Source organism: Muscardinus avellanarius (assembly GCF_963383645.1).
Source record: "Muscardinus avellanarius genome assembly, chromosome: 3".
Classification (NCBI taxonomy): domain Eukaryota; kingdom Metazoa; phylum Chordata; class Mammalia; order Rodentia; family Gliridae; genus Muscardinus; species Muscardinus avellanarius.
Genome location: NC_137788.1, coordinates 118,381,405 through 118,393,652, shown reverse-complemented (window position 1 = coordinate 118,393,652; position 12,248 = coordinate 118,381,405). Strand labels below are relative to the sequence as shown.

The window sequence follows — 12,248 nt, the reverse complement described above, 5'->3', positions numbered from 1 at the left end:
CAGACCCGCAAAAAAGTAAAGAATAAAAAAACTGGGCAGGGAGTGTAGCTCGGAGGTCGAGTGCCTCTGAGTTCCATCCCCAGACCCGCAAAAAAAAAAAAAAAAGAATGAAAAAATAGGGCTGGGGGTGTCGCTGGGAGGTAGAATGCCCCTGGGTTCCATCTCCAGTACCAAAAAAAAGAAAGACACAGATGTTACTATATGTTGTAAAATCTTATATCTTAATTTAAATAACAGATTGCAGGCCCAGTGGTATATTTCAGTGATAGAGTGCTTGCCAATATGCATAAAACCCTGAGTTTGATCCCCAGCACTGCAGAAACAAAATGAGAGAAGGAAAGAAATTATTTTTATTTGTTATTATTTTGCGGTACTGGGGATGAAACCCATAGGCATTCTACCTCTGAGCTATACCCCCAGTCCTATTTTTTTATTCTTTGTTTTGGAAACAGGGTCTCACTAAATTGTAGAAGACCTCACTAAGTACCTGAGGCTGTCCACAACCGTGATCCTCCTGTTTCAGCCTCCCGAATATTGGGATTACAAGTGTGAGCCACCACCCCTGCTAGAAGGAAAGATATTAAACTGGGCATGATGACACATGCCTATAATCCCAATATTTAGGTACTTGAGTGTCTGAGACAGGAGGATCACAATTTCAAGTCCAGCCTCAGTAACTTAACAAGGCCCTAGTGACTTTTTTTTTTTTTTTTCTTTCTCTTCTGGGGATTGAACCCAGGGGTAATCTACCTCTGGGCTACACCCTGAGCCCTGTTTTTCTTTCTTTTATTTTTTTATTTGTTGTTTTTATTTTTTGGTGGTACAGGGGTTCCTGGAAACCCTTCTACCTCCGGGCTACACTCCCAGACCTATTTTCATACTTTATTTTTTTCCTTTGGAAAAGGGGGCCTGGCTTCGAACCTGCATGATTCTCCTGTCTCTGCCTCCCAAGCGCGGAAATTACAAGCGTGCGCCACCACGCCCAGCTCTTTGTTTTATTTTGAAACAGGGTCTCACTACGTTGTGGAGGACCTCACTAAGTAGCTGAAGCTGGCTGCGAACCTGTGACCCTCCTCTCTCAACCTCCCGAATACTGGGATTAGAAGCATGCACCACCATTCCCAGCTGGCCTCCCACAACTTAATAAAACCCTGTTTCATAATAAAAATAGGGTTAGAAGTGTATCTTGGGGAGAACACACCTGAGTTCAATCCCTAAAATTTTTGTCTCTGTCCTAGGGTACAGCCAAAGACCGGAGCTTTGGAGAGATGAAGTTTAAGCAGTGCCCTACAGAGAACATGGCTCGCGAGCATTTCAAAAAGCACGGGGCTGAGCACTACTGGGACCTGGCACTAAGCGAGTCTGTGTTGGAGTGCTCCGACTGAGACTGCTGCAAGCCCTGGCCGCTCCCATTGCCTTCGTCTCCTCAGTTCCCTTACTGTACTTCCCCAACCACCCCGTGTGTGTGTGAGCTCAGAACTGTGCCAGGCCGATGGTGGCGAAGGGAGATGCCCTTCCCCAGTCAGCCTGGTGCGCCCTTATTCCCCTATGTGCATATGATTAAAGAGTTATTTTTAAGTTTGGTGTGGTATTTTTAATACTCCTAGGTTTTTGTTTGTTTTGCGGGTCTGGGGATGGAACTCAGGGGCATTTGACCTCCAAGCTACTCCGCCTGCCCTACTTTTTATTCTTTTATTTGAAACAGGTCTCACTAAGTTGCAGAGGGCCTCACTAAATAGCTGAGGCTGTCCTCGAACTGTGATCCTCCAGTCTCACAGCCTTCTGAATGCTGGGGTTACAAGCGTGCACCACCACGCCCAGCTAATACTCCTAGGTATTAAAGTTTGGGTCTTTGGGTGATCTTTTGTTCTGGATTTCTAGCAATTGCTGTGGGAAGAGAATGCTTGTCCTTGATACTTAGATATGTATAAGTGGATGATGGATAGATAAATGGAGTTTTTTTGTTGCTTTGGTTTTTGGTTTTGGTGGTATTGGGGATGGAACCCTTCTACTTCCGGGCTACACTCTAGACCTACTTCATATTTTATTTGGAAACAGAGTCTCTTAAGCCAGCGAGGCTGGCTTCGAACCTACGTGATCCTCCTGTCTCCGCCTCCCAAGCATGGGGATTACAAGTGTGTACCACCACACCTGGCACAAATGGATATTTTTGAAGTCTAATGGAAATGTTTGACCTCTTCTGAAAGCAAGTGATAAGTATGGCTTTCTGGAGCACAGTGAAGCAGGAAAAGAGGTTAAGTGGTTAGGGGATGAGGGACAAATGAGTGTCCATTCCTTAAACTTCAGTAGGTAGAGTCACAGGTAAGCTCTTGACTACATGGTCTTCATAAAATCAGTTCCTTAAATAAAAGCATATAATGGGAATGTTTGTTCTGGACGAAGTAGACCCTGAAATTCCAGGGAGCCTATTATGGGTCAGTTTGTAAATTGCATTAAGATTCAGGATTTTAGTCCATTTTGTCTCCTTGACTAATACAAATTCCCCCCCCCCGCCCCTTTGGTATTGGGAATCCCCAAGCAACTCAGGATTTCTCAAATGTCAGGCAAACTCTACCAATAAGCTATATCCCCAGCCTGCCAAATTAATTTTTTTTTTCTGGAACTGGAACCCAGGGTCATTCTACCTCCAAGCTACACACCAGCCCTAATTTTTATTCTTTATTTTGAAACGGTGTCTATCTAAATGAATTGTAAAGTCTCACTTAAGTAGCTGAGGCTATAGGTGAACTGTGATTTTCAGGTCTCAGCCTCCCGAATTCCGGGAATTACGGATTACAAGCCTGTGCCACCATGCCCAGCTCCCTGTCAAATTCCTTCTAAAAGACAATATGTAATTTTTTCAATGTGATTGGTTCTATTGCAGCATTCAGTGTGTCTGGCTTGATTTTAGTATTTGCATTAGAGTACACATCCATTGGAATTCGAAATTGTTGCTGTACCTGTCTTTCCATTACATGTTGCCTGTTGAGGATGTACTAGGAATGGGTCAGAAATCTAGTACAAGAGCCGGGCGTGGTGGCACACGCTTGTAATCCCAGCATTTGGGAGGATGAGACTGGAGGTTCCTGGTTCGCCAGCAGCCTCAAGTCAGTGAGGTCCTGATTCAAAATAAAGAATTAAGAAAATAGAGCCAGGGGTAGCTTAGAGGTAGAATCTCCCTGGGTTCCATCCTCAGTACTTAAAAAAAAATCTAGTGCAGAGCTGGGTGTGGTGCAGGCTTGTAATCCCAGCATTCAGGAGGCTGAGACAGGAAGACATCATTTCCTGGCCAGCCTCAGCTAATTAGTGAGGCCCTTTGTAATTTAGTGAGACCCTGTTTCAAAATAGAGGATAAAAAACAAAATAGGGCTGGGAGTGTAGCTCAGAGGCAGAATGCCCCTGGGTTCTATCCCCAGTATCCAGTATCTATCCTCTCTTTCTCTCCCTCTCTCCCCTCTCCTCTTTCTCTTCTCTCTCTCTCTCTCTCTCTCTCTCTCTCTCTCTCTCTCTCTCTCTCACTCACTCACACACACACACATCAGTACAACTATAACTTTGTGCCAAGCTGAGTGTCATATGAAGTAGTATTAGAGAATGTATGTTTGACAAGAAGTTAAAATATTATACAGCTTGCGTGATGGTGCACGCTTGTAATCCCACTACTTGGGAGGCTGAGACAGGAAGATGGCTCAGGTTGGTTGGAAGCCAGCCTCAGCTACTTAGTGAGGCTCTCAGCAACTTAGACCCTGTTTCCAAATAAAATATAAAATAGGTCTGTGAGTGTAGCCCGGGAGGTAGAAAGCCCCTGAGTTCCATCCCTAGCACCACACACACACACAAACTATTGTTATAAATTAACTTTTTTTTGTGGAACTGGTTGAACACAGAAGCACTGTACCTCTGAGTGACATACTCTGCTCAATTTTATTTCTTACTCAGAAACGGTCTTACTAGGTTTCAGAGAGCCTTCCCATGTTGCCAAGGCTAGCTTTGAACATGTGATTCTTCTGTCTCAGCTTCCTAAGTACTGAAATTAGAAGTTTGCACCACTGCCGGGCGTGGTGGCGCATGCTTGTAATCCCAGCGCTTGGGAGGCAGAGACAGGAGGATTGCGCAGGTTCGAAACCAGCCGCCCGCTGGCTTAGGAGACCCTGTTTCCAAATAAAAAAATGTAAAAATAGGTGTGGGAGTGTAGCCCGGAGGTAGAAGGGCTTCCAGGAACCCCAATACCAGCAAGAAAAAAAAAAAACCAGTTTAAAAAAAAAAGTTTGCACTGCTTAGCTGGGCATGGTGGCACACGTTTCTTACCCCAGCATTTGGGAGGCTGACACAGCAGGATTACAGTTCACGGCCAACCTCAGCTACTTCATGAGGCTCTTTACAACTCAGTGAGACTCTGTTTCAAAATAAAGAATAAAAAAATAGGGTTGGGGGTATAGCTCAGAGGTAGGATGCCCCTGGGTTCCATCCCCTTTACTGCAAAAAAAATGTGCGTCACCATGCCCCAGCTTTTTAAAAATTAATCCTTTTTTTAAAAGTTAAATGTTTAGCTGTGCATGGTGGAGTACGCTTGTAATCCCAGCATTTGGGAAGTAGAGACCTGAGGATTGCAGTTCGCAGACCGCCTCAGCTACTCGGCGAGGCTCTTTGCAACTCAGTGAGACCCTGTTTCAAAAATATAAAAGACTAAAAATGGGCCTGGGGGTATGGCTCAGAGGTAGAATGCCCCTGGGTTCCATCCCCAATACTGCCAAAAAAAATTAATAGTAATAATAAGTAAAATAGGTTACGAGGTGTAGCTCAGAGGTAAAATGCCCCTGGTTAAATCCCCAATAGCCTCGCCATCCATTCACCTGACAACAAAAGGATGCTTTTGTTGTTAGTCATGCTCGCTCATGCTTGTAATTTCGGTACTTGAGAGGCTGAGGCAGGCGGTTTGTGGTTCGCAGACCGCAACATCCTTAGCTACTTAGGCCCTTTGCAACTCAGTGAGACCCTATTTCAAAATAAAGACTAAAAAATAAGGCTGGGGATGTAGTTCAGAGGTAGAATGCCTCTGGGTTTATTTTTATTTATTTTTATTTGTTTGCAGGTCTGGGGATGGAACCCTGGGGCATTCTACCCCTGAGCTACACCCTCTGCCCTATTTTTTACTGTGTTGCAGAGGGCCTCACTAAGTAACTGAGGCTGTCTGTGAACTGCGATCCTCGGGTCTCAGCCTCCCGAATGCTGAGATTACAAGCATGCGCCACCACGCCCAGTTTGTCTCCGGGTTTAATCACCAGTACCACAAAAAAAAAAAAAAAAAAAAAAAAAAAGCCGGGCTTGGTGGCACTCTCTTGTAATCCCAGCATTCAGGAGGATGGCAGTTCGCGGCCAGCCTCAGCTACTTAGGGAGGCCCTTTACAACTTAGTGAGACCGTTCAAAATACAGAATAAAAAATAAGGCAGAGGGTGTAGCTTGGAGGTTGATTACCCTTGGATTCCATCCTCAGACCCGCAAAAAAAAAAAAAAAAAAAAAGGAAACGGGTCCTAAATTGCTGAGGCTGGCTATGAACTTACTATCTACCTGTATGAGCCTCCCAAGTACTGGGATTATAAACTTGAGAGGCATTTTACCTTAAAGCTACACCTCAGCCATTTTAATTTTGTAATACTGGCAATTACAGTATTACAAAATACAATACACAGGCAAAATACAGAATACACAGGCATTTTATCTCTGTGCTATTCCTTCAGCCCTATTTTTTCATTTTTATTATTTTTGCAGTACTGGGGTGAAATCCAGGGGCATTCTACCTCCGAGTGACACCCCAGCCCTATTTTTTATTCTTTTTTTTTTTTTTTTGCGGGTTTGGGGATGGAACCCAGGGGCATATGACCTCTGAGCTACACCCCTGCCCTATATTTTATTCTTTATTTTGAAACCGGGTCTCACTGAGTTGCAGAGGGCCTCACTAAGTAGCTGAGGCTGTCCACGAACTGCAATCCTCAGGTCTCAGCCTCCCGAATGCTTTTATTCTTTATTTTGAAACATGGTCTCACTGAGTTGCAAAGGGCCTAAGTAACTGAGGTTGTCCACAAACCGTGATCCTTCTGTCTCAGCCTCCCATTTATTCTTGATTTTGAAAGTGTCTCGCTGAGTTGCAAAGTGCCTTACTAAGTAGCTGAGGCCAGCCTCAAACTGTGATCCTCCTATCTCTGCCTCCCAAAAGCTGGGATTACAAGCATGCACCACCATGCCTGGCTTCCAGCCCTATTATCCTTTTGATTCAGGGTCACTCTTAAGTTGTGGAGGGCCTCACTAAGTACTTAAGGTTTGCTGCGAATCTGTGATCCTCCTGTCACAGCCTCCCAAGTACTGGGATTATACCACCACGTTAGGCTGCTAAAAGTAATATATATTTTTTCCTGATACTGGGGCTGGAACCCAGGGGAATTCTACCTCTAAGCTACACTCCCCAGGCCTATTGAATTCTTTATTTTTGAAACAGGGTCTCACTGAGTTGCAAAGAGCCTAAGTAGCTGAGGTGTCCAGGAACCACGATCCTCCGATCTCAGCCTCCCAAATGCTGGGATTACAAGCGTAAACCACCATGCCCGGCTTTATTCTTTATTTTGAAACAAGGTGTGTTGCCAGGCATAGTGGTGCATGCTTGTAATCCCAGTACTTGGGAGGCTGAGACAGGAGGATTGTGTAGATTCAAAACCAGCCTCAGGTACTTAGTGAGGCTCTCAGCAACTTAGTGAGACCCTGTTTCCAAATAAAATAGAAAATAAGTCTGGGAGGATAGAAAGCCTCTCGGTTCCATCCCCAGCACCACCACCAAAAAAAAAAAAAAAAAAAAAAAGGAAAAAAAGAAAGAAAGAAAAAGAAACAAGGTGAGCAAGGTGTCATTGAGTTTGCAAGGGCCTCACTATGTAGTAACTGAGGCTGTTCACAAATCCTGATCCACCTGTCTCAGCCTCCCAATTGCTGGGTTTTACAGGCATGTGCCACCATGCCAAGCTGCTAAAAATAAATTTTGAAACAGGGTCTTGCTAAATTGCTAAGGCTGGCCTTAAACCTGTGGTCCTTCTGTATCAGCCTCCCAAATACTGGGATTGCAGGTATGTCCTACTGTGCGCAGCTAGACAGTGATCTTATAACCTCCACCAAAAGGAACTCAAGCAGGGTGTGATGGTACACGGGTAATCCCAGTAATTGGGAAGCCAAGACAAGAGGATCACATGTTCAAAGCCATCCTCAACAATGTTGTGCGACTTGGGACTCTGTTTAAAAAAACAGGCAGATGGAAAGTCCCGGAGGCAGCCTCCGTGGAGGAGCAGAAGGAAATGAAAGATAAAAATGACTAGTCCAGAGAAAGCTGAAGAAGCAAAATTAAAAGCAAGGTATCAGCTGGGCGTGGTGGTGCACATTTGTAATCCCAGCCCTTGGGAGGCTGAGACAGGAGGATCGCACAGTTTAGAAGCCACAGCCTCAAGCCGGGGGTGGTGGCGAATGCTTGTAATCCCCAAGCTTGGGAGGCTGAGACAGGAGGATCGCATGGGTTTGAAGCCAGCCTCAGCTACTGAGTGAGGCTCTCAGCAACTTAGTGAGACCCTGTTTCCAAATAAAATATACAAAAAGGTCTGGGAGTATAACTTGGAGGTAGAAAGCCTCTGGGTTCCACCCCCAGTACCACACACACACACACACACACACACACACACACACACACACACACACACAAAAGCCAGCCTCAGCTACTTAATGAGGCTCTCAGCAACTTAGTGAGAACCCAGTTCTTGGGACGCTGAGACAAGATGATTGCAGGTTCCTGGCCAGTCTCAGCTACTTAGGCCCTTGCAACTCAGTGAGACCCTATTTCAAAATAAAGAATAAAAAATAGGGCTGGGGCCGGGCGTGGTGGCGCACACTTGTAATCCTTGTGCTTAGGAGGCGGAGACAGGAGGATCGTGCAGGTTCAAAGCCAGCCATGCTGGCATAAGAGACCCTGTTTCCAAATTTAAAAAATACATATATAGGGCCGGGCGTGGTGGCGCACGCTTGTAATCCCCGCGCTTGGGAGGCTGAGACAGGAGGATCGCACAGGTTCGAAGCCAGCCTCAGCTACTTAGTGAGGCTCTCAGCAACTTAGTGAGACCCTGTTTCCAAATAAAAATGTATAAATAGGTCTGGGAGTGTAGCCCAGAGGTAGAAGGGCTTCCAGGAACCCCAGTACCACTAAAAAAAAAAAAATAAAATAAAAAATACATATATAAAATAGGTCTGGGAGTATAGCCCGGAGGTAAAAGGGCTTCCAGAAACCCCAGTACCACCCAAACAAAACAAAACAAAACAAAAAATAGGGCTGGGGATGTAGCTTGGAGGTAGAATGTCCCTGGGTTCCATCCCCAGTACTGCAAAAAAAGAAACAAGAGTTTCCATTCACAGGAACACAGGAGCCTCCAAATCTGCCCAGTGGATTTACACAGACAGGTGTGTTAAGGTCCGAGAGTCACCCCTTCCCCGACAACAGAGAACTCACCAGAAGCTGTAAATCATAGGCAGGGTTTATTGCTGGTATACCAGGGTCAAATCTCCTTAACAAGCACACAGGCCAGTCCTCAAAGAGACCCCGACCACATTTCAAGCTCTACATTTATAGTCACAGAAGAGGTATTCACGTGGGGTTCGTATCTATTCAAGAAAGCTTGGGAAAGGATGTCAAGAGAGCTTGGGGCAGGATGTTAGGATGTTACCTCCCTTTGTACCGGGTGTGAGCCCAGATAAGGGAGCGACACAGGCAACATTTTCTAATGACAAAGCAGGTATGGAATAAGCAAACAGTTCTACAGAAGCAGTTTATCATGCCAATAAGTTTCCTAGGAGATGTCTATGCGGGGAAGGACCTTCAGCGAGTCAAGAGGGCCGGGAGCTGCTTCCAGGCCTTGAAGTCATTTGGCAAGACTCATAGCTCACTGATTAAAGTATGCTTGCCTCCCAGCTTGGCATTACAAGCTGCTTCTCAGGAGTCAGAGTTGCTTCGTTAACCCTTTAAGCAGAAGCCTGCATCTCAGTACTTTTACAATTCACCAATTAAAATGGGGGGGGGGCTGTTTCTCACAGAAAGCACTCTTACAGGTGCAATGGTTAATCATATTTAAGGCTCTTGTAAACTACAATGAATTATGAAAGTGCGATTGTATCACAACTGGCTCAGAAGATATTATATCTTGCCAATTAGTCTTTTTTTTTTAATTGTAGTACTGGGGATTGAATCCAGGGGCATCCTACCTATAAGCCACATCCCAGCTCTATTAATATTTTCCTTTCCCCAGCCCTATATTTTTATTCTTGTTATTTTCAAACAGGGTCTCAGTGAGTTGCAAAAGGCCTCACTTAAGAGGCTGTGGCTGGCTGCGAACCGCGATCCTCCTGTCTCAGCCTCCCAAATGCTGGGATTACAAACGTGCGCCACCACACCCTGCTTCCCTAGCTCTATTGTTATTCCTCTTTATTATTCTCTATTATTTACTAATTTTCTGTTATTTATCTTATTCTTTATTTTGAAACTGGGTCTCACTAAATTGCAGAGTCTAAGTAGCTGAGGATGGCCTCGAACCTGCGATCCTCCTGTCTCAGTCTCCCAAGTACTGGGAGTACAAGCGTGCGCCACCACGCCCGGCTGCAATTAGTCTTTCTTCGCCTGGAAATTTTCACAGGTAAAATTATCGTTTCATTTAATCTACTTCCTCTTCCTAAAATCCGAACAGCCAGCGGAGCGCGGAGTGCAGCTCGCTCGGAGCGCCTGCGCAGTGAGTGTGATCTCTGGACTCCGCACATGCGCACCTCCAGCGGCGCCGCAAGATGGCTGCCAGCCATTTTGTCGCGCGTCGGTGCCTCAAGTGAGCGGTGGCGGCGGGCGCGGCAACCTGAAGTGGCCTGGGAGTCGTGGGAATCTCCTAGCCCTGTAATGAGAGCGCCCCAGCTCCAAGAGAGCGTCCCCGCTAAGAAGCCAAAAGCGGGGCGGCGCGCCCGGGCCGGCCCTGTAACCTCGGCTTAGCTCGAGCGGCGCCTTCACCTTTCCTGTGTCTGCTCTCAGCCCGCCTGGCGGGGAGCGGCTGCGCATGCGCACACGCGCTCCTCGCGCCGTCTCAGCCCTAGGGGTTTGTGGGCTCCTGCGCGCGCTCCTGCGCGCGCTTCGCGACCTCCTCCGCGATTGGCCAGGCCGCCCCGCCGTCACGCCTCCCCTCCGCGCTCCGGGTCGAGAAGGAAGCGGCGGGGCGGGGCCAGGACACGCGTGCGCGTTGCGGTCTCCGTGGCTTCGCTGCTATTGCGTTGCAAAAAAAAAAAAAAAAAAAAAAGAGAGAGAGAAAAAAAAAAAAGAAAATCCTGACTAGGTAGCCTTGGGCCTTTTCTGTGCAAGCGATCCTAAAGGCGAGCGGAGGGTTTCTGCCACCGAAGCGGCAGGTCGGGGAGCCTCTGTGAGGCCTCGCAGGGGCGCGGTGCCGAGCGCGGGCCGGCCGTGTGGACCCGGGCCGGCGCCGGGGCGGGGGGCTCCGCGGCCCGGCTCTCCGCGGCGCTCCGATGACTCGTTCAAACACGACCCCTCAACAGTCCCGATAGAGCCGGGCGGCCGCGGCTCCCGGCCCCAGGCCCGCGGCCGCCGCCCCGCCGCCGCCGAGCAGCAGCGCCTGTGCACCGGGAAGATGGCGGCCGGCGGCGGCGGGGGCAGCGGCAAGGCCTCGTCCTCGTCGGCGGCCGCGGCCGGGGCTCTGGAGTCCTCGCTGGATCGGAAGTTCCAGTCGGTCACCAACACCATGGAGTCCATCCAGGGCCTGTCGTCGTGGTGTATAGAGAACAAGAAGCACCACGGCACCATCGTCCACCACTGGATGAAGTGGCTGCGCAGATGTGAGTCGGGGGCGCGGGTCCGCGCCGCTGTGGCCGAGCCCAGGGTGGGCCCCGGGGCCGAGCGGACCCCGCGGGCCCGGAGGGCGGCCCGGCCCGGCGCGCCGTGACCTTGGGCCGTTGGCCCCGCCACGTCTGCCTCCGGCCGGGAGACGCGTGGTGGCCGGGCCGGGAGGTCGCGGCCGTTCATTCCTAGGGGCCGGGACGCGCTCGCCCTGCGGCGTTGCCGGAGACGCGTTCTGCGGGAAGCCGGCGGGGGCCGCCTCGCCGGGCCGTGCGCACCCGCTCCGTGTTTTCCGCCCCTGAAATGTGGGGTCTGAGCTCAGGGCCTCGACGGGCCCGGGCCCGAAGGCTCGTGTGTCGAGGAGGGACTCAGGGGCCGGTGGTCAGGAGCGGCGGGCGGCGTGCCGAGAGTGCAGGGCCGCCCGGTTTGCTGCAAGAAAATCCAGATTTCGTGATAATGACCAGAAAGGGTTTCCGTCCCGGAGTTAGTGTCATTGATAACCTACACGTCTAAAACGTACTTGGCTCCTTTTCAATCACCTGAAGGACGTTTTTACAGAATTGAGTTTGATTTCATAGCTAATCAAAATGGGAAATGGATTTTTAAACTGTATAATACTTTGTCTTTCAATCACTGCTTTTCAGTCTGTGTGTGTGTGTGTGTGTGTGTGTGTGTGTGTGTTTTCCCACTCTGCTGCTTTACTACAGAAAAGAGATCTACTAAAGCATGAAGCGTTTCCAAGATATTATAGGAGGAAACGTGGAGGTCACTGTTGCCTTTTGCTGAGAAGACAGGGGGTAACCCAAACCACACAAACACACAACAAATATATATATATGTGTGTGTGTACATATATATACACACATATACATATATAGCAAATATATATATTCAAATTTTTGTTTGCTTCCTGTGTATAGCATGTCACCAATAGTGCCAACAGCTAATTATTACTATTATTTTTTACTGGAGATTGAACCCAGGGGCATTTTACATCAGCTACACCGCCAGCCCTATTTTTTAGTTTTTTTGATTTTGAAATAGAGTCTGACTACTTGCTGAGGCTGTCCTGGAACCTGCAGTCCTCCTATCTCGGTCTCCCAAGTACTGGGATTACAGGTGTGTGCCACCACGCCCAGCTCTCTACTGATTTTTTTTTTTTGTGTGTGTGTGTGTTTGGTGGGTACTGGGGATTCTACTTGGAAGTATACCCCCCAGTCCTATTTTTTTTTTTTTTTTTATTCTTTATTTTGAAACAGGGTCTCACTAGGTTGATGAGAGTCTCTAATTGGTGAGGCTGTCCTGGAACATGCAGTCCTGTCTCAGCCTCCCAAGTACTGGGATTA

At 48.0% G+C, this 12,248-nt stretch overlaps 2 protein-coding genes across 12 annotated transcripts in view; both read left to right on the top strand.

Moving 5' to 3' along the window:
* PRPF3 (pre-mRNA processing factor 3) overlaps window positions 1-1,385 on the top strand; it is a gene marked incomplete at both ends in the record, with an annotated part of 36,611 nt that extends 35,226 nt beyond the window's left edge. The window contains one exon of the mRNA XM_080693307.1: window positions 1,239-1,385. Coding sequence (XP_080549433.1) covers window positions 1,239-1,385 — 147 coding nt within the window. The remainder of the gene's footprint in view (window positions 1-1,238) is intronic.
* A 9,311-nt stretch (window positions 1,386-10,696) lies between these two features.
* The window catches only part of RPRD2 (regulation of nuclear pre-mRNA domain containing 2), a gene marked incomplete at both ends in the record, with an annotated part of 69,057 nt that continues 67,505 nt past the window's right edge, over window positions 10,697-12,248 (top strand). For all 11 annotated transcript variants that reach the window (XM_080690589.1, XM_080690587.1, XM_080690588.1 and 8 more), the window contains one exon: window positions 10,697-10,901. In XM_080690589.1, the coding sequence (XP_080546715.1) occupies window positions 10,697-10,901 (205 nt within the window). The remainder of the gene's footprint in view (window positions 10,902-12,248) is intronic.